The 22784-nt window shown below is 39.6% G+C and overlaps 1 protein-coding gene across 1 annotated transcript in view; it reads left to right on the top strand.

Moving 5' to 3' along the window:
• Positions 1-22784, top strand: part of LOC124545093 (alpha-tocopherol transfer protein-like) — a 64955-nt gene that overhangs the window by 28771 nt on the left and 13400 nt on the right. Inside the window, exon 4 of the mRNA XM_047123905.1 lies at positions 13602-13712. Coding sequence (XP_046979861.1) covers positions 13602-13712 — 111 coding nt within the window. The remainder of the gene's footprint in view (positions 1-13601; positions 13713-22784) is intronic.

Raw genomic sequence — 22784 nt, 5'->3', positions numbered from 1 at the left:
TGTGGAGAATGTAATGTACCTGCAACACCCAACGAGACAAGCAGCTCAAGATATTCGGAAAGTATTGCTCACTTATCAACATGCGTATTATCCATAGAAGACACCTCTTTATCATCCTATATGTTAAAGACACAAACAAGGCAAAGATACACAATCCGTTTGCTTTACTGTCAGAAAAAAGGGTATCATTTCAAGCTCACGCAAAGCATACGAAATTATGCGAAAGTATGCAAATAAACGAAAGCAAAATTCTTACCTTGCCACTGTGACTCAAATAAACACAATTAACCATCTTTCGATGTTAACTTAAGCAACGCCAATATCTTCGTCTCTTTTCTAATGGAGAGCTAACACAGGAGTCCAGAACTTACGGGGCACAGTGGAAGAAGCAGATTACCAGAAAGAACGCTTGTCAGAGTCGTATTCGGACGTATCAGGCGTCCCATATCACACCACCTGCAAAAGCCCCACACCACTACAGAGCTTCCACCAGCTTGAACAGCTGACATGCAGGGTCATGGATTCATCAAGTTGTCTCCATACCTGTATACGTCCATCCGCTCTATACAATTTGAAACGAGGCTCGTCCGACCAGGCAACATGTTTCCAGTCATCGACAGGCGAGGAGTAAATCTGTGTGTCGTGCAGTTATCAAAGGTACGCGAGTGGGCCTTCGACTCCGAAAGCCCATATCAATGATTTTCCTCTGCATGTTTTGCACGCTGACACTTGTTGATAGCTCAGCATTGAAATCTGCAGCAATTTGCGGAAAGGTCGCACTTTTGTCACTTTGAACGATTCTCTTCAGTCGTCGTTCGTCCCGTTCTTGTAGGACCCTTTTCCGGCCGTAGCAATGCCGGAGATTTGATGTTTTAGTGAATTCCTAATATTTACGGTACACTCGTGAAATGGTCGTACGGGAAAGTCCCCACTTCATCGCTACCTCGGAGATGCTGTATCTCATCGCTCGTGCGCCGACTATAACACCACGTTCGAACTCACTTAAATGTTCATATGCTGCCACTGCAGCAGCAGTAGCCGATCTAACAACTGCGCCAGACACTTGTTGTCTTATAAGCGCCGAATTCTGCCTGTTTACATATCTCTGTATTTTAATACGCATGTTTATACCAGTTTCTTTGGCGCCAAGCGTATAAATCCACATCATCTATCAGCTCTGACCTTACTTGGGGATTTTCAGAATATTTTCACCCTTTCACTCATATGCAAATTAGTAGGCAGAGTAGGAATAAACTCAGCTGTGCAGAGATGATCAAACGAATCAAAAACCGCTTTTCCCCTTTTCAGAGATTATGTGTAGCTGCATCAGAGAGGAATGATAAACGGACTAAGCACTGCCAGTCTAAAAATGCACCAGACGTACTTAACGTTCATGAAACAGTTGCAAGCTAGCTGTTTCGTTGGCAAACGTGCGTGAGATTCATTGAAGTCAGTGATACAAATTGTCTGGCAAGGAGCAGCCTCCTTTGGAAATCTGTGGGTTACCTATCCACAGGCACTAACTAATTCGATGCCAAAATTTTTAAACATCAGGCCTTTCATTCGATTATACTTTTCTTCTTGTTTTTCTGGCATTATTAGATATCTACATCTACATCTACATCTACATTTATACTCCGCAAGCCACCCAACGGTGTGTGGCGGAGGGCACTTTACGTGCCACTGTCATTACCTCCATTTCCTGTTCCAGTCGCATATGGTTCGCGGGAAGAACGACTGTCTGAAAGCCTCCGTGCGCGCTCTCATCTCTCTAATTTTACACTCGTGATCTCCACGGGAGGTATAAGTAGGGGGAAGCAATATATTCGATACCTCATCCAGAAACGCACCATCTCGAAACCTGGCGAGCAAGCTACACCGCGATGCAGAGCGCCTCTCTTGCAGAGTCTGCCACTTGAGTTTGTTAAACATGTCCGTAACGCTATCAAGGTTACCAAACAACCCTGTGACGAAACGCGCCGCTCTTCTTTGGATCTTCTCTATCTCCTCCGTCAACCCGACCTGGTACGGATCCCACACTGATGAGCAATACTCAAATATAGGTCGAACAAGTGTTTTGTAAGCCACCTCCTTTGTTGATGGACTACATTTTCTAAGGACTCTCCCAAAGAATCTCAACCTGGTACCCGCCTTACCAACAATTAATTTTATATGATCATTCCACTTCAAATCGTTCCGCACGCATACTCCCAGATATTTTACAGAAGTAACTGCTACCAGTGTTTGTTCCGCTATCATATAATCATACAATAAAGGATCCTTCTATCTATGTATTCGCAATACATTACATTTGTCTATGTTAAGTGTCAGTTGCCACTCCCTGCACCAAGTGCCTATCCGCTGCAGATCTTCCTGCATTTCGCTACAATTTTCTAATGCTGCAACTTCTCTGTATACTACAGCATCATCTGCGAAAAGCCGCATGGAACTTCCGACACTATCTACTAGGTCATTTATATATATTGTGAAAAACAATGGTCCCATAACACTCCCCTGTGGCACGCTAGAGGTTACTTTAACGTCTGTAGACGTCTCTCCATTGATAACAACATGCTGTGTTCTGTTTGCTAAAAACTCTTCAATCCAACCACACAGCTGGTCTGATATTCCATAGGCTCTTACTTTGTTTATCAAGCGACAGTGCGGAACTGTATCGAACGCCTTCCGGAAGTCAAGGAAAAAAGCATCTACCTGGGAGCCTGTATCTAATATTTTCTGGGTCTCATGAACAAATAAAGCAAGTTGGGTCTCACACGATGGCTGTTTCCAGAATCCATGTTGATTCCTACATAGTAGATTCTGGGTTTCCAAAAACGACATAATACTCGAGCAAAAAACATGTTCTAAAATTCTACAACAGATCGACGTCAGAGATATGGGTCTATAGTTTTGCGCATTTTAGTTTTACCTGTGTCAACAAATTATTAAGACGATATAAAGGCAGTTTACGATAGTACATTTTCTCATGACGTCATGGTGTCAGCATGCTACCCTGAATTTAGCAATGTTAGTGGTAGAGAGTGACCGAATGCCCTTTTTGTTCGCATCTTTTCCTTCACGGGATGCAATTTGTGAATCCTATCAGTCTCCGACTAAAGTCTATCCAAAATTACTTTAGGATTGACACTTCGCCAGGAGCACGTGGAGGCGCGGAGCAGAGTTGCCACGTCCCACACGGAACATTTCATTCAACTCGTGGAAAGGCAAATTATTCACTTTATAAATATGGAAACAGCGTAAATGTGTTCTGGAAGAGTCGCAAAATGTTTTGATTTTAGTTTTACCTGTGTCAACAAATTATTAAGACGATATAAAGGCAGTTTACGAAAGTACATTTTCTCATGACGTTACCGAATTTTCGGCACGCGAAAAACTTTTTTGTTATTGAAGGCACGTGAATACATTCTGTGAATTAAATCGTAAGGATAGATCATATTTTCATATGTTCGAAACCAGATCTCTTTCGGAGATCCTAATGCGAGATAATTTGAGCTAAATATGATGCACAAATAACCGCTCGCGTGTCAACTACTAAACGTGCCCCCGCACAGTTTCGACACGAGAAACAGATCGCTGTAGGTTTCGAACGAAACTGTTATTAATTTTTCTGATCTGCCTACTTGATTCTAACACAACACAGCAAAAAAATAAGATCAAGTGTTTTTATCGTGGTGGGAAAACGTATCTTAAGTAGGCAAACGTCTACTGTTTAGAACGAACAAAAGCGACAGGAATAACAGGGCCTCCAGGGTACACCAGTTATGTTGTAAATAGTAATGTTTTTATAATAACAATATTTTTATAGTAATAATAATTATGTGTGATGTACAGAGGGGTCCAGAAAAATGTAGGCACTCTTAGACGGCAAATGTTTCTGGAGCAGAGTGACATACGGTTGCAATTTTGGACGGTAGTGTAGACCGTATTTTCTCAATAGATCTTGGTGCGCGTTTTCCAGCAGATGACAGTGCAGGAATGAAGTATTATTGTCGTTTAAGAACGCAAGGCCACTGATCTTATACACCAACACGCACCACAATTTATCGTATTCGAAACAAATTCGAAGCCGAAGGTACTGTTCAGGATCTTCATAAGGAAAGGTCTGGTCGACCAAAAACTTCATCAAGTCCTGTTTCCAGTACTGCTGTGTTGCAACATTTTAGCAGGTCACTTCAGAAATTTGTGAAGAAGGGTGCACTTGAATGCGGGGTAAGCCGATCATTCCTCAGAAGAATTCTGAAGGCTACAGAGTGGAAAGTAAACAGACCCAAATTGCTGCCCACCATGAACAAGAACGACCATAATCGTAGTATGGAGTACTGACGGTGATTTGAAGGCATGCTTTGCGAGGGTGAATGGTTTGCAGGGATCGTTATCTGGTCTGATGAGGTGCAGTTCAAATTGAACGGCACTGTAAACCACCATAAGTGCGTATACAGAGCTTCTGAAAATCCTCACGTTCAAGTAGACAAAACATCTTAATCTACCAGGTGGTTAACGTGTTGTGTGATCTGTCATCTCGCGGTTTGACTGGCCCATTCTTCTTTGAAGGTACCGCAGCTGGCGAGGTGTATCTTCATATGCTGCAAACATCGATTTTACCTGCCATCCGAGAGGTGTTCGTAAACGAAAGATTTTGATTACAACAAAATGGCGCACCGCCTCACTACCAGGTGTCAGAGCCTGCTTAGATGAAAATCTACCTGGACGATGGATAGGCCGAAGACGAGTTGTTGAGTATCCAACATGTTCTCCATACTTTACACCTCTTGACTTCTACCTATGAGGAGTTTTGAAGAATGAAGTTAATCAACAGAAGCCAGCTACTCTGAACGAGCTACGAGAACCATCAAGGTGTCCTGTACGGCTATGACACCAGAAACATTGACAGCAATAGTTCGGTCAACAGTTCAGTGGAATCGACGTTATTTTATTTGCTAAGAGGAGCAATTTTTAACACATGAAATAACCTTTCCCCCGTGCAAGAATTTAAACAGTATGTTATTTTATTCCATTAATGCTGACTGTCAAAGAGTGTCTACATTTTTTGGACCCCTCTGCGTGCTGAATTCCTGAGATGAAATTTAGAATTAGCTGCTATTAAACGACGATATAATTTTGTTACGTCGGTAATCACAGATGTAAACTGCTCACGCCAACCGTTGTTAAATCCGCCTGTGCTCCATTTCTACGGTTATAATGAAAAAGTCTCCACTGATATCACTCTAGTCCCTGAGATGGATTCTTGAAGTGTCTCTGTCACTGTTGTCATTTGATAAAATTATCATACCATCCATGGAATTTTTCTAAAGAGATTCAGTGTGCTATGCTCTTTCCACGTTGCTAAGCGTATGTTTGACGACTTTCTTCCAATCTTCAGCGGTGCTGTTCCTGGCAGTTTCTCTTGTGAATGCTCCGACAGCAGATAGGTAAGTTATTATTGTTCTTGGAAACCTAAACTTTAATTTGGGCCTATATTAACTCTGCTGGGTTGAAATGGCAGCGGTAAGGTGGGTGGTAGCCTAACGACTACATGCCTTCTACTTCTTAGTCCGTTTGTCGATTATGGAGAGATATTTTTTTCCATAGGCTCATCACTTACATCGACTTTATGATGCTAAAGTCATTCAACCCTTTCCTCTATACAGTTTGCCATGGTAGATGCCTCGTCAAAAAATGTAATGTGGTTCATTTTTTTGTGATAACGTCTTGTTTTCTTTGGTTTAAAAGCAGGAGAAAACCTCGCGAGGTGCCTGCATGAAGAAGAATAAATGTGCCGCCCCCCCCCCCCCCCTTTTGTGGATGGAATTGTCATTCTCTTGTCTGCCATCTTATGGCAATCCCCTGTCGAAGAGAATGACGTCGAACTGTTCCACTTATAAATTTCGACAAACTTCCCCCTGTCATCGTTCAGTATCACACCACAAACACCACAGAGTATATCCTTCAACTGTAAAGACGAACACACATAAAGTCACAGGGCGCAACTATCAAACTGGACAGGAAACTGGCTACAGCTGAAGCCCACTGCAATTAGGAAGTGTTTTCGTGTGGCATAAAGGTTTGGCAACTTCGGGGATTTTCTGGAACTGCAGGTAGTGTGATATTGGCGGAAAGTGTCCCATCTTTGATGCTTGGGCTTCCTCCCCTACCACTTCCGTCCTCGCTGTCAATCCTAAAATAATTTTCGACAGATTATAGTGTGAAAGTGTGAGAACCTCCAACAAATAATTACGAATCGTGTAACTGAGGCTGGATGTGGGTACCAGCCCCATATTTCACGTAGCCGAATGTAGGAAGCTGCCTATAAACCACATCGAGGCTGGCCGGCACACAGGTGGAGTTGATCGAACGCCAGCGCACCTGCCCAACCACACATTCTCCAGCTGTCAAAATTTGTCATAAATTCTACCTGCAGTTCAGCTACCAGCATGTTTCACTCCAGCATACGAACATGACAACGAATACACTACAACAATATCACTCTGTGGAAGTTGGTACATTCATAAATGGGTCGCAGAGAGGTTTGGTAAAAGCTTGAGTTTCTCTAGAGGTCCAGCGTCTCCCAACTTTGCGTAAGTACATTTGTTACAGCCGTTCCACAAAGTTGCAAATGTTTCCATCAGCACTGGCAGAACGCACGCAAACGTAACGTCTTACTTTCACGCCAACACTACCGATACACAGCAGAAGGTTACTTGCATATCAATGGACAACATGAATCTGCCATGCTTCTACTATGTTTTCCAGAATTATTATTACTGTTAATAAAATTACCACGTGGGTCTTCCTACCATACCGCCAGGATAGTTTAAGAAACGCTGGCATTGTTCTTATTATTAAACATGCCACACGGGTCTTGCTACTATATTACCAGGATAGTTGAGGAAATGCTGACACCTTCTCAACTACCCACATTTACAGAATACTCTCCCTGTAGCAACCAAGTGGTCGTCGGCAACGATTTAGTCACAACACTGGCACAATAGACACTGGAATAGCCAAAGCACCCAGCTCACCTACATGAATTGTGTTAATCGACTCATGAATGGCATAAGATCTGTGCATTTTATGACATCGACTAAGCCTGTGAATTTAGCATAAACCAAAATATTACGTTACGTTTGATTTACAAAGACCATGTGCAAAAACAAAGCTTACTGTGCAATAACTGTGGAGCTGCCTGTTGCATCATATCCGACCATTCCAGGCCCCAGCAGCGTTCTTTATGTCGTTTTCCTCTGTCCTTCTACGACACTTTCGTATCTTCCACCTAGTCGTAATGAATGGGTGTCCGCTGCTGCTAAGTGCGCACCATCTCTGTCAGTTCGCAGCCATCTGGCGGCATTCGAAACTTCTCCAAAGCCTTAGGTGCGTCCGTGTCAAGGGGACTTGTGTTTTTACGGCCACCACCGTCCTACCCTGCTACAATGGTGGAGCCCGCTCGCTTCTTGCGCTCAGTCAGTCAGCTGAATTGAAACTTGAATAACTCGTGATTCGCTGCTCGGTTCACGAAGCCGTTTGTAACGCGATTACTCAAATAAAATTCTCTGTACAGCTCTTTGTGCTTACACTTGCTTAGTCCCTTCTTTCATTACTTTGATTTATCCGGTTATTGACGAGGAGAATTCTTAGCGTGCACAATGGACAGACATACTACCGCCAACTACCAGTGTCATGATGTCATGTCTCAGCTTGCTGACAGTAAATCGGACGATGCTTATTGATGTTAGGAAGAACTCCACTAACAACTGGCAAAATTGTTGTTTATTAAAACACAGGGTATCACGGCTTAAAGCCGCATCATCAGGTGCAACCTACACAGTAAAAAGCAAAGTACAGTGGATATTATAATTAGTAAAAAATGTCTAGAATATACTCACAACGTTAAAACATCATAGGCATGACATACCCATCGCTCCTAGTCCAAATATACTATTCAGAGAATATCAAATGGTTCAAATGGCTCTGAGCACTATGGGACTCAACTACTGAGGTCATTAGTCCCCTAGAACTTAGAACTAGTTAAACCTAACTAACCTAAGGACATCACAAACATCCATGCCCGAGGCAGGATTCGAACCTGCGACCGTAGCGGTCTTGCGGTTCCAGACTGCAGCGCCTTTAACCGCACGGTCACTTCGGCCGGCCAGAGAATATTGTCAATACCATAGCGAGCGAAAGGTGAAGAAAATGTGCTCCACTCTTTAAACTTTGCCTGCATCTAAAAAGAAAAGAGAAAATATTTTTTAGTGAACGCAAGCTAAAAGTTTTTAAAAAGGGGCCAGATTGGCGACAAAAAATTGTCACTGCTAACCTGATTAGTCTTGGCACTGTGCAAATTACTATGTGGAAAGTATCAGGTGGCAGCGTCTTACCAGTATGACAGTAGGGGAACACCGTGCAGGGCAAGGCAAAACAACAAAGAGCGACTAGCTGGCTGAGGGGACGGAAGCTATCCTTGTGCAGGGTCATAGTCATGACTACAAGCGCTGAGTCGCTATCTTTACAAGCGAGAATAATAGAGTATTTTATTACGTACTAACACCAAATCATACAAGCAATCAACATTAGCCAGAATGCTATGCTTCTTTAATTATTCAACGTGAACTGTGCGTTTTCATTTTTATGTTTAAAACTTCCTAGTTCCTCTAATATGTTCAAACTTTGAAGAAATTTAAATTTCCTGCAGTGCTTGTGATGCTGTGACCCTATTCGTGTAAGTGCGCTGATAATGCAGATCGTGGGCTATTTAAGTTAAGGGGTTCCTGAAATCTTATTCGAAATGACCTAGCGGTTTGCAGTCACTGCATGTAACGACCTATAAACTCGCTTCATTATCTTTGTTTACCACAACTTTATCCTTGTGCCAGGGCTTTCTGCTTGGATCCGAAAATGTGAAATAGCTGGAATAATGTTTTTAGATCTCATACGTCTACCATTTTTTTCGGACACTGCACTCAGATATGGTAATCTACAAAAAATACAGCGTTCCTTTGTCTGCTCGGCTGGTATAGGCGTTCAAAAACTAAAAAATAAAAAGTCAGTAGGCTTAGATGAAGTACCAATCTGTGTATTGAAACAACGTGTAGGGATTATACGAGGCCCATTAACAAATATAATAAACGAATCCTTTACATCAGGGACACTTCCAGAGCAGTTAAAACAGGCAAGAGTTGTTCCTTTGCTTAAGAAACGTAATGCAGGAGACATAGAGAATTACCAGCCCATTTCCCTGCTGTCAGCATTCTCAAAAATAATAGAAGCAGTTATGAAAGACAGATAAATGAATTACCTGAATAAATGCAATCTTTTAAGCAAATCACTGTTTGGTTTCCGAAGTGGCAAAAATACGGAGTCAGCCATAGTAGAAGTCACAAAAATTGTACTTGATGCTCTTGATAAGGATGAGTGTGCCACAGGCATAATTTTATATCTTTCTAAGGCGTTTGATACAGTCGACCACAAGATTCTATTAAATAAATTAGAAGCATTAGGAATAAGAGGGGTAGCTAATGACTGGTTTCGATCATACCTAACAGATAGGGTACAAAGAGTAGAGATAACACACACTTCAAATAGATCTAAACGTTTAGTAAAACACTTATCAGAATCAAAATACATTAACATAGGAGTTCCGCAAGGTAGCATATTAGGACCAGTACTGTTCCTAATATACATCAATGACTTTCCGAATAGTGAAAAAATTTTCTTCGCTGATGTCAGCAATATTGGGCAACTGTCTAGCCGCAGTTGATACACCGGTTCCCGTGAGATCACCTAAGTTAAGCGCTGTTGGGCGTGGCAGGCACTTGGATGGGTGCCCATGCATCCGCCATGTACTGTTGCCATTTTTCGGGGTGCACTCAGCCTCGTTATGCCAATTGAGGAGCTACTAGACCGAATAATAGCGGCTTCGGTCAAGAATACCATCATAACGACCGGGAGAGCCGTGTGCTGACCCCACGCCCCTCCTATCCGCATCCTCCTCGGAATATGACACGGCGGTCGGATGGTCTCGGTCGGCCACTCGTGGCCTAAAGACGGAGTGATGATAGCAATATTATAGTCACTGCGAAAACAAGAGAACTCCTTGCCAAGGAAGTTTATGATTGATCAATAAGCAATAAAGTGACATTGAACATAAAGAAAACTAATGCCATGAATTTCAGTTTGAAGAGGAAAAGTGACAACGTTAAATTAAATGTAGATGGCACCTCTATAGACTGCGTAACAAATGCAAATTTTCTGGGAATGAAAATTGATTCTCAGTTGAAGTGGTGTGAACACACAAAGGTACTTGCAAACAGAATGTCATCAGCATGTTATGCCCTTAGGATCCTGTCATCAGTGTGTAACATGCAGTGTCTTTTAGTTACATATTATTCATATGTACACTCAGTTCATAGCTATGGCATTCTTTTTTTTAGTGAACAAACCCACAAAATATGAACACAATTTTCAAACTCCAGAAAAGAGCCATAAGAATCATAACAAAAAATACTATTGAAACTCATTGTAAGGATCTGTTCAAAACACTGTAGATTTTAACTGCTCCATGTGAATACATTTACCAGTCAGTTGTACACATCAGAAATAACATTGGTAATGACTGCACAAACAGTTCTGTCCATGACGATGCAACAAGAGATAGACTCAACTTACATTTACCAAGAAAATTAAACATAAAACTCAAAACCGCATTTTCTTCCAAGGAATAAAACTGTACAATACATTATCAAAAGAGATTAAAGAAATTGAAAAAAATACACGTATTTAAAAAGGCAGCTAAAAAGTACCTGTTATGCAATACATTTTATACATTGAAGGATTACTTAGAATAAACAGAGTAGGGGTCTGATAAAAAAAGTTGTATAAATAAATAATAATAATTATTATTATTATAAAACATCCAACATTCCACATAAGACCTTCAATTTATGTTTTTTCCCTTCCTTTTTCCTTTCTAGAAATACTTACCCACCAGCTATACATAGCACAGTACTAACACCTCTTCCTCTTTCTGAGCTCAACATCTCACTCATTATGGAGGGATGCTGACTCAGTGTTTCAGGATAGCAAATGGGAAGTTGTGGTACAGAAAATGGCCTAGAGATCACCAGTGTGTGTGTGTGTGTGTGTGTGTGTGTGTGTGTGTGTGTGCGTGTCTGTGTGTGTGTGTGGGTGGGTGGGTGGGTGGGTGCGTGGGTGGGTGGGTGTAGTGAGTGAAGTGTTATGAAACGATGTGTGAATAGGGTGTGCAATGGCTGATAGTGAGATATGAGCGAACAGTGTGGCATTACATTATTTAATAAGTTATTTGTAAAAAAGTAGTGTATACCAGGAGTAAATCTAATGATTGTCTCTAACTGGAAGTCTGAAAATATATGTGTATACGAATTAGCTTATTTTAAATTGATCTAAACTTCTAAATACTCTGACATGTCATATATAGCGGCGCGCTTCCTGTTTCTGCATCAGTCGACTGCAGGCAGCAGCACGCAGCACACAGCCATGCCGTACCGTCGTAGGAGATACACTAGGAGGAGCAGAATGCCAGTTTATAAAACTGTTTTTAGTTTTGATGAGACACCAAACCCTGTCTCTCAACAGGAGATACTGTCTGAGCCAACAACATTTGTTGGCTGTATACAATGAATAAAGCTACTAATACTATACTACTACAACAACCAAATCTGTCTCTAATCCAATATGGGAAGAAAGATTTTTCTTTTTCAATATACTTCTATTAATTGTGCTAACAAATTCTGGATCTTAACCGTTCTGATTTGCTGTACACTGTATAACCTAATATTCAGCCACTTGAGCTTAGCTCGTAAGAGACACTTCCTACATATGGTTTAACATGGCTCACAATACTGCGGATTTATATTGCAATGGGTGATACGACTGCCTGTGTATATCAAAATCTGTCGTGGCTGCCTTTCGCTAAACATTGAAGCCTATATTTTCACTTTTTATCGTCTCTTGGAGGTCCCAAAAACGGTAAAGTGTCAGTCTCGACACACTGCCCATTGAATTGTGTCTTATGGTTTAAACTATTTAGATCCGTAAGAAACTGATCCCTTTCAACAGGCCGTGCGGTTCTAGGCGCTTGAGTCCGGAACTGCGTTGCTACTACGGTCGCACGTTCGAATCCTGCCTCTGGCATGAATGTGTGCGAAGTCCTTAGGTTAGTTAGGTTTAAGTAGTTCTAAGTTCTAGGGGACTGATGCCCTCAGATGTTAAGTCCCATAGAGCTCAGAGCCATATAATATGGTACCATCGTAAAGATATCTATTCAATGAAATTAATCTTCTAGCATGCTGAGGGCATTTTGTCATTAATTCTAGCTCAAAGTTTGCCATAAAAATATTTTCTGTGCAAGAGGCAAATGGAGAGCTTGTTGTGAATAAAAACAATCCATGAATTTAAAGTACTTAGGAGGTAAAACAGTTTTTGTTAAAGCCAGCATTTCTTCCACCTCCTTAGATGGTCTCTCCGAAAAGGTCTTCAGATTCTCCACACTAATACTTTAATACAGCTAATAAACTATTTTCGTTGCTGCAATGAAGAATTCATTTCTCAGCCCTAGAACCCCGTCTGACCAGCTCTGCAACTGGTTATTTTAGTGCACAATCATGCAGGACCCATGTAGATGTTGTTTGTCGTCTATCATTAGAATATTAATGACACATGGCGGTATGTTTTTAGACACACTAATTATTAAAAAAATGACGTCATAATTTTAAATTTTGCCCGTCACTAACATTGTCGTGCCTATAGTGCAATAATCTGAAAGATGATCTGGCATAAAATCTGATTCCCCCCGTCTCTGGACCAGGGAGTCATGGGACAGTGCTAATGGAGTGTAACGTCCTGCATTCCTTTTTTCGCAGCCACTAATATTTGGCACAAAGCGGCTCCTTAGCTCTCCTCATGATGTTCAAACAATGCCTTTCCAGTGCTTCACATTACAAGGGTTTGATCCTGGTTCTTACACGTTGATAGGTGCTGTCACTTGAAAGGTTGCTCCAAAATTTTATACTGTTTAAAGTCAAATAATTTACATATCTGTCCAGAAACATCTGTAACTACTCAGGGTTAGTATTTCATCTGCAATCGTTGGGCGTTCGTGTCGTCAGAGGCTACAGTCTACACCTAGTACCAATTCTAGTTCTATGTTTGGCGCCTTGGCATCCATGCCTTAAACACAGTCTCACCTTTATGTCTGAGCGGTTCACGGGAACCGCTACACGACTTTCCATCTGCCTACATCGTCTCAACACGATCACGTTCCTCTGTGTCTCTCTACTGATAATCCATTCCATTTCGGTTTAATACGAGGCCAGAGCACATCGACAACTCACGAGATTCAAAACTAATGTCCCTGGATATAATTTAAATATAAGTGCATGGAAATTGCAACTCTTCCTGCAGGATATGTTGGAAGACAGTATATGTAAAGTCGAATAGTAAAGGTTTCTTGAGTTCTCAAATTTAAACATTCGGACACCTTAACAAGAGATATTTAGATTCGGCTCCATGTGCTGAAACTTCTTTGTTTTCACTTGTTACAGGAAGCATATCCGCTACGACCTAAGGCCTTCCACGCTATCAACAGCCATCCAGGTGTCGAGAAAATATTCTCATTTTTCGAGAGTTTTCTTAAAGAGAAGATGAAGAAAAGGGTAGGTACTACAATTTGTATGACGTGTTGTTTGCAATTTACTATATGAATCGCCAATACCCAGACTGTCTTGTGGAGAAGAATCAAGTGAAATGTTACTTCGTTGTACACCAGAGCGTTCAGTTGGAAAATGTGCTCACAGAACAAAGAATCTCATCAGCCTCTTCAGTAATACTTAGTGCTGTAAATGTATTTCGTCCCCTGAGAGGATAACTATAATGCACAAATTTAATGAAACCGGCTTTCTTTTCTAGTTCTTGTAGACATAGAAAAAAGTTGCCTGTAACACATGCTTGGGAATCAAGAAGGCAGCAGCGATAAAATACAGGAAGCGCAAGGTACGGTGTCCCCTCTGGTTTTTGATGGCTAGTTCGTCAACCAGCTTTAATTTCAGACTATTAATTGGCTCACCTTGTTATTTCCTCATGACTGTCAGTCTCGGGGCTTCGTTACCAAAGACTGCAGTAGACTTTGGAAGTCAAGAGTACGGCAAAATATATAATTTCTAAAATAATTACGACACTTCTCAAATTAATTTGACGTGCATTCCTATTCTCAAATACAATGACTCTTCACATCATCGTCTCTCTAGAGAGAACACCGCAATAACTTCAGTGCGAAGTGTCAAACTGACAACTCTAGATAGACCCACAGAATGCTAACATCTATTCGAAAGATTACGAATCTCTATCTTGTTTACTGTAATGTCATCTTTATTGTCATGGTGCTCTTTATTCTATAACTCGCTCAAGCCGAGACCTACCACGTCACAATCTACTCTCAATTAACAAAGCCAAAGTCTGATGGTATGTACCTATCACCATTTTTGAGCCCCATGTTAACGTCTCGAATTTCTGTAAACTCTAAATAATGGATAACTATTCTTTCTAAGTAAATGAATAATTCAACTCGTGCTTACTAAGACTTCGACTAGCGAAAGCTATGGCTCTACGCTCAGCTTTATCTGAAACCCATTCTCCTTGGAGTATCCCAAAACATGAGCCATATTCAAATGCACCCCAGGTTCAGGTAGTCTGGGTTTTAGTAAAATCAGTAAACCCGAATCATTCATTGTCTAGATCCTTATGAATCTTCTGAAGAAGCCAACAAAATTTAAAAATGTACACAATATTATACATTCTTCTAAGGTTTGTGTTCTTTCTTGATCGGTTTTTTACTCGTTTAATTCCCATAATATTACCTAAAAACTTTACCTTTTGCCTCCCAAAATGTGACTTTGAAAATTTCCCTTTTCGTCTCATCAGCTTAGCGTTCATGTGAGTAATTTACGCTGGTCTTTCCAAGTTTTAGAAACTACTAATGAATCGTGTAAATAAATTGTTAGTTCTTGCACTAATTCCTATCTTAGTGATCTATCTAGAGCACGAATGAAAGCTACAACTCAAATGTTAGAAATGAGTTGTAGTACCTTACATTGGCAAGATTACCTCCAAATAATAAGGCCATGCATGGTCTTGATTCTTTGTGTAATGGGACTTGTCAATACGCCACCTTTAAATTTAAAAAACTAAGCAACTCAGCTTCCTCAAATCTTGATAAGAACTCATCTATACTCACAGGTCCATCCCATTCAGTTTCCATCTGTTTACTGAGAGTTTGCGCATCCAAGAGTAAATTAATATCTCCTGCAGGTTTCTTAGCAACTAACAACAGATTATTGAGGACGCTGATACTTCACTCATGTACGTCTTAATCAAACATCTTTTGTATTTTACCTCTCATTGCAGATCAAAGATTCATTAGTACCAGGTATGGCTAAAAAATAGCATATCACCTTTCTTATAGTCCTTTACATATATATTCCTTATTTTTCCTGATTTATCTGACAACACACGTTTATATCCTGTAACTGAGTTTCCTATTCTTCTGGCAAAATAAATGATTCTCTTGATTTAATGTTTCTACCTAACGCATCTCTAGCCTGTCCTATTTTATCTACTACAATAATATCAGCTGAAGCCATTAAATGGAGGTGTTTCACCACAGGCTGATCATGTTTAACTTCTAATAAATTATTTTCAAAGGGTATTCTAGACACTGTATGTCTTTCCCAAAAAGTTTTATTTTTATTATTTTTGATTTATACACTTCTTAGGTTTGCCACCAGATAACTTTGTACACTTCAGAAGTATATTTGCAACATACCCATCACCAGGGAAGCCTGAAAATTCACAACCCTCATTTTGTTAAAATCTAGCAGTATTGTATTAAATTAGCCAGTCTAAGCCTAAGAGTACATCTAGGTTTAAATTAGGTACAACTAGCAATGTCTAATAAAAAGTGAATGTATTAGTGATAAAATGTAGCCGTATTTCATCTGTGACTTGTTTTCCTTTACAACTGATAATTCTCTGAGCTAATACTGCAGTTACTAGTCATATTGGACAAGGATCGTTTTTTCAATTGCTTACAGCAAATCCTGTGAGATTAATGATGTTCGACTCTCAGAATATAAGTGAATATCGAATTGTTTTACAAAATATATCATGATATTTCTCATTCCTTCCTGGAATTTACTTCCCATCCTTTGAGTAACATCTTTCCATGTGAGGACTAATGTTTTCTCCACGTGAGGACCTGCTGTTCCATTGTCATTTCCTGAAGCCTGGGCCCTAGCCCAGAATGTCCATTGTTTTCCGGCGACTGTTACAAAAACGACATGTCAATTGACATATTTGTACGCCCGTTGTTTATATTATTCGAATTAGATGTCTGAGTCTTGTTACGTCATTTACTATTTACTTTGTTATTCTTCTGTTTCCTTACCACGAAGTATTTACTTTCAATTTTTCCTTGAAACCATGGTGGATGACGGTTTTAATTATAATTATCGAGTTTTCTCCCGGGGAATAGCTCCTTCGGGCTTAACTCACTAAACGCCCCTCACTAAAAGTTAATTAACTGTTCACAGTCACTCAACCATGATATCAAAGTTATTTCCTCATATGGGAACCAACACTTAGGAAAACATCATCTAAGCGTTGGATCTTCGAAGTAAAGTGTTAACGTTTCCTGTGTACGTGACGACCAACACTTCTTATAAATTTATCTTGGCAGTCACTGAAAGAGGTCTAGACTACCAAATTAGCGGTTCTAGATATAGCAGCATCCCCTTCCAAATGACTGAGGACAAAATCAATTTTCTTTGAGTCATCAGAACATTTGGACAGTGATCTGGAAAATACTCTTAAAATAGGTGGGATGTATATCTCCGTCCGATTTCAATTTGAGAAATTGTCTGAATAAATTCCACCCACTTTATTGACGTTATTCTTCTAATAATTCCACAGGGAATCCAGAATTATCAGGAAATCTCTCTCTATTATATCACCAATTCATGCAACTACCTTTTTAATTCAGCCTTTGTTATCGTTGTACCTTCTGATGAATGAGGTATACTGTCAGACGATTCGATCTTCTCCTGCACCTTTTGTTCAATTAAATCACTAGCATGCTCCACAAAAGTTGCAGGCGCCGAGCCTGATATTGCAGTTCCGTCGGATTCATTGTTCTGCCCTGTAACTTATAACCAGACAGCTGTATCTGAGATATGCCTATATACGTCTGTATCTCTTGTTAAGCAAAATCTTACTAATTCCACGTATCATGAATATGACATTTCGTAATGATGAGGAATGTGTCAGTTTAACATAAGGTTTCTTTACAAGATAAAGTTAATCTCTCTCTCTCTCTCTCTCTCTCTCTCTCTCTCTTTCTCTCTTTCTACTTCATATCTAAAAATTCATGTAAAGACTAGAAAGATTTGTTCTTCAGTAATTCTTTTAATTTGTTTTTAAATGCTGGTTGGCTGTCTGTCAGACTTCTAATGCTATTTTGTGAATGAACAAAGTCTTTTGTGGCAGCGTAATTCACCGCTTTCTGTGCCAGAGTCAGATTTAACCCAGAATTGTGAGAATCATCCTTTCTTCTAGTGTTGTAGCTATGCACTTTGTTATCATTTTTAAAGTTTGACGTGTTATTAACAACAAATTTCATAAGCGAATATCTGTTTTAAATCTTTATTTGCGTCCCTTTTACCAAATCACACTGCTTAAACAACTGAGAATGTAACTCCTATGTTAAAGTAGTAATAGCGGATTGCCGTTTGACTATCTCATTATCTGTTTTCAGTTTTTCGTTTCGTCAGTCAGTTGTGTATCTTCATCTGATTTCTGATTCCTGAAACAACTGTTAACTCTAATTTTAAGCCGGTCCATGCACTATGCAACTAATTATTTAACTTAACAATAGTCTGAGCATTTGTTTCAACAAGTCCTTTTTCGAATCTAACACCTTGTGCCTCGATGGTCAGATTTAATTTATTCTTATTTGCATCTAGCTTAGTACCTTGCGCGCCTATGTTTATGTTAGTAGTATCCAGTGTAGCTCCCAATTCATCACCTTGAGCCATCATACTTGCTTTAATACTGTCTAACAGCTAAATCAGCAGAAGCTTTCAACACGTTCTCCACCTTCCTGGTTCTCACTGGCAGTGATAACAAATTTACGATAAACTACTTCGATCACTATTATAGAGAGTAGTTAACTATGTTAACAAAAATACTTCTGGACACAAATAGACTTTAATTACACCACAACACACACTACCGTCACAATAAAATAAATAAATTCAAACTGGCTTGAACACAGCTCACCAACCAATGCTTGTGTGTATTGCCACGTCGTGACGACGACGGGAAGTCGCTGCTTTGGCCGTCCTAAATTGCTGTACTTTAGCGACCAGCAGTAGTGATTACTGTCGGCTGTTGGGGCGTCATTGTGGAAGTGACGAAACAATTGAAGTTCTTAGAAATCATGGTGGCTGGTCCTCTGATTTATAGACTTCTTAAAATCCTTCTGCGTCGTACGTTCTCATATATTGTCGATTTATTTAGTTCCTATGTATCGTCAAACAATTTATTCTCCATTGTTTTTATCACCAATGATTATAATGGCTTGTGCACGTCGTCATAGTTACAGATTCTGACTCAGTTGTCAATGACACAAACGATAAACTCCAATATATCTTCGATAAAATATCACAAATCTTCAATAATTCCATTTTATGGTTACTAATATTATCATTCTTCATTAATATGGTTCATTTCCAGGAACGCTTATTCTAGTTCCTGTTACAAGGACGCCTGTTGATGACTAGTTTTCCCGTTATCCATAACTTCAGACCATTAATTTGTTTTTGCTCACCTTACTATTTCTTCATGACCGCCAATCTTGAAAAGCTAGGACTTCGTTACCAAACTGTGCATCACTCGCTGGAGGTCAAGAGTACAGCAATACCACACCCTTAAAATAAACGGGAAATGTTTTCCTATTCTCAAATCAGATGAGTCTGTACATCATCGTCTCCTTAGAAGGAACAAGACAATAGTGTCATTGTGAAAAGTCAAATTGATAACTCGAGATACAACCTCAGAATGGTAATATTTATGTGACAGATAACGAAAGTCTATGTTGTTCTGCGGTGACGTCGTCTTCATTGTCACGGAGCTCTTCACTCGATAACGCGGTGTCCTCCAAGCCAGGACGCTTCAGCACGGAATAACTGCCAAGCTAGTAAGCACCGCCGACGTGTAGTGAAACTTTCATCGTCGTCCCTTCTTGAAAATACGCTGCATCCATCCATGCCAGTTTGCATGCACAAACAAAAATAAAAACTTCCAAACAGTGTCGACCATGGTGTCCACACTAATATAGGAACTGTAAAACCGTCGTTTCTGCCTGTTTGTCTATTTGAACATCCTAATTTTTCATGGGATTTAACTAGTAACTTGAACGTAAACAGGGACAGAGTACAGGCTATATTTTATGAGAGTAAGAACACAGAGAAAGAGATAGTATAATTTTAAACTTGTATCTAAAATCATCTGCTGAGCTTAGTAGTTCGGATGTTTAATTATAATGGCGTAGTATGCCAATGAACCAGTAACCCTTCTTCAGAAGTCTGCTTCCTAACTATCATCAAGTTTTCACAACAGTAGCGTCCCTATATATCCGGTCTCCTCATTTCATGTGTAGGTCCTCCTTTCTTGGTCTGCATATCCTATTCATCACACAGTTTATACATATGGGTGCAGTATCCTGTTTATCATCCCACATCTGTCTATTCTCCTCTTTACTGATGTGTTCTAAGCGGCACTAACTCCTGCTTTATAACAAATTCATACGCTCTTGATTGTTTTTTTTTTCTCCATGTTTCAAGTATTCCTCTACACTCCATTAATAGCGACCAAGTCTTGGTCATGATGGACCTTCAAGATCTCTTTTGTGGTATAATCTGGACATCAGCATGTCATGCAGTGATAATTTAGTAGTTCTCGTCCTTCCTGTTCCTCTCTTCCTCAACAAAATGTCACTAACCTGTATGATACCTTCCATTGATTTATCACACATTCGTATCAACTACATACAATTATCAATGTATGTGTTTCGTTATGTGAGTAATGAACATGGGATAGTGGAACAAAACATAATTAATCGAAAAACAGTAAAAGATGAAGAGATCATTACATAGACATAGGTTGTAATATAATGAGCAACTGGATCCTCATAGGACTCTTTATGTTATGAACCTTTCCATCATAGCTATATTTTAAATTCCCTTTTCCTTACTCTTTAATGAATCTACAAGGAACACTGCTGTTGCATGGGGAACGCCAGCCACCTGATGTGGACCTCCAGGTCTGTAAAAAAACCTTGATAGCTTGTTTCATTGTATTATAACTATGATGATAAGCTTTGGCAGATACAATATCATTCACCTCGAAATTTACCACTGCAGCATGACTATTATGCTCCTTCACTCTAATTTGAGAACTTTTCTTTAACTCATTTTTCAAAGCAATATGATTATGAGCTTTGTGTAACATTAGTCAGTCATCTCAAAATTTGTCCTTGCAGCGTAACTGTTATGCTCTTTCACTCTAATTTCATCACTTTTCTTTACTTACTTTTCCAATATTTGTGCATATTGTCCTTGAGGATATCGATATATCTTTAACAACGCGTCTCCAATAAATTTTCTGTTCACCACTCCCACTGGTAAAAGAACAATATACAAATGAGGTAACTCGTCTAATATCACTTGTAACTTGGGAATTGTTTAAGCCCATGTAGTATGTTTACATCAGCAATACTTTCTACGAAGTCCTCACAACATCATTACCCATAGCGAACTCTTCCACTAAGGATGGTATTTGGAAGTAGTACTATACTGTAATTCTTCCCATGCTAAGGATGCCTTAAAATTATGGCTTACAAATTGTGTACCATTACCTGCAAGTATCGATCTTGGTTCCTCTGTACTTGCAAAATATTCTTGTAAACGGTTAAAACACTGTACCTGCCTTTGCTATTTTAATGGGATATAGGTTCAAGTCTTTTGACCAACATAAAGTTGCTACAAAAATACTCTACGTCTGGGTGAAGGATCAAATAGATCAGTGGCTGTTAAGGTATTTAATGCCTTTGGCACTACTGGATACATTATGAAATTCAAAGCATTACTACAGTCTTTAACTCAGTGATGTAAGTCACAAGTACATAATTTTTCCTTCACCTTCCCACTTAAATTTCTAAAATAGCAAAATTTTACTGTATTCTTAGTACACATGCATATTTCAAAGTGTGTATAGCTTTTGTGTAAATACCATACTAGGTCATTAACTGCTGTAGTAGGGACATGTATGTCGAACTGCTTGATGAATCATCAGTTCTCCAAAATAAAACCACACAACAATTTATATTTATCTTTTTGGTTAATTTTACATGGTTCCAACACATTACAATAGGAGCAAATGTTTGTAAGATCACACGTTATCTCTTATTTCTTGTGCTAACCATGTGACATTATTGTTACAATAACTTATCTTAACAAAATTTACTCTAAAAATGGTACCAGGCCCAACAGTTCTTATTTGTTACTAATAAAAGTACTCCTCACTGTCACAGTAATCATAAGTTGGTAACGTAGGCTTCCTGTAACACGTCACTTTAGCAAAGTTATGTATTATAGCACAAAAGTTAACTACAAACTGAACAGAAAAGCAGACAGTAGTTACAAGAATTGAAGTACATGAAAGCGAGACAACAGTTGACGAGGGAGTGATACAGGGCTGTAATGCGTCCCCTTGTTATTCAGACTGTACGCTGGTCAACTGCTAAAGTAAATCAGTGTGAACCTTGGAGTTGGAACTAAAGTTCACGGAGATGAAAAGAAATGATGTTGTTTGTCAATGATATTGTGATTCTGTCAGAGGTGGCACAGGTCTTCGAAGACCAGCTGAATAGTATTGTTACTGCCACGAAAATTTATACTGACAGTCTGTATACAAATGGGAAATATTGTTTCCAAAAGACTCTAAAAGTTCTTAACAGATTTACTTCAGATTTTTTAATGACACTCTAATAAACATTGGAACGGACGTAGATTAATATTTTTTTACGTAACAACGTTAAAACTGATGGTGAGATAGAAAAGGCCGTGCTGTGCTGTGGAAATGTCCATATTTTTTCTTACAGTTGGATTCAATAACGTTGTTGTTGTTGTGGTCTTCAGTCCAGAGACTGGTTTGATGCAGCTCTCCATGCTACTCTATCCTGTGCAAGCTTCTTCATCTCCAAGTAACTACTGCACCCTACATCCTTCTGAATGTGTTTAGTGTATTCATCTCTTGGTATGTCTCCACAACTTTTATCCTCCACGCTGCCTTCCACTACTAAATTGGGGATTCCTTGAAGCCTCAGAACATGTCCTACCAACCGATCCCTTCTTCTAGTCAAGCTGTGCCACAAATTGCTCTACTCCCCAATTCCATTCAGTACCTCCTCATTAGTTATGTAGTCTACCCATCTAATCTTCAGCATTCATCTGTAACACCACATTTCGAAAGCTTCTTTTCTCTTCATGTCTAAATTATTTATCGTCCAGGTTTCACATCCATAAATGGCTCCACTCCATACAAATACTTTTAGAAAAGACTTCCTGACACTTAAATCTATACTCGATGTTAACAATTTCTCTTCTTCAGAAACG

The sequence above is a fragment of the Schistocerca americana genome, chromosome 8, assembly GCF_021461395.2.
Source record: "Schistocerca americana isolate TAMUIC-IGC-003095 chromosome 8, iqSchAmer2.1, whole genome shotgun sequence".
Lineage (NCBI taxonomy): Eukaryota > Metazoa > Arthropoda > Insecta > Orthoptera > Acrididae > Schistocerca > Schistocerca americana.
Note: the sequence above shows the minus strand (reverse complement) of the source record. Positions and strands in the feature narration are given on the sequence as shown.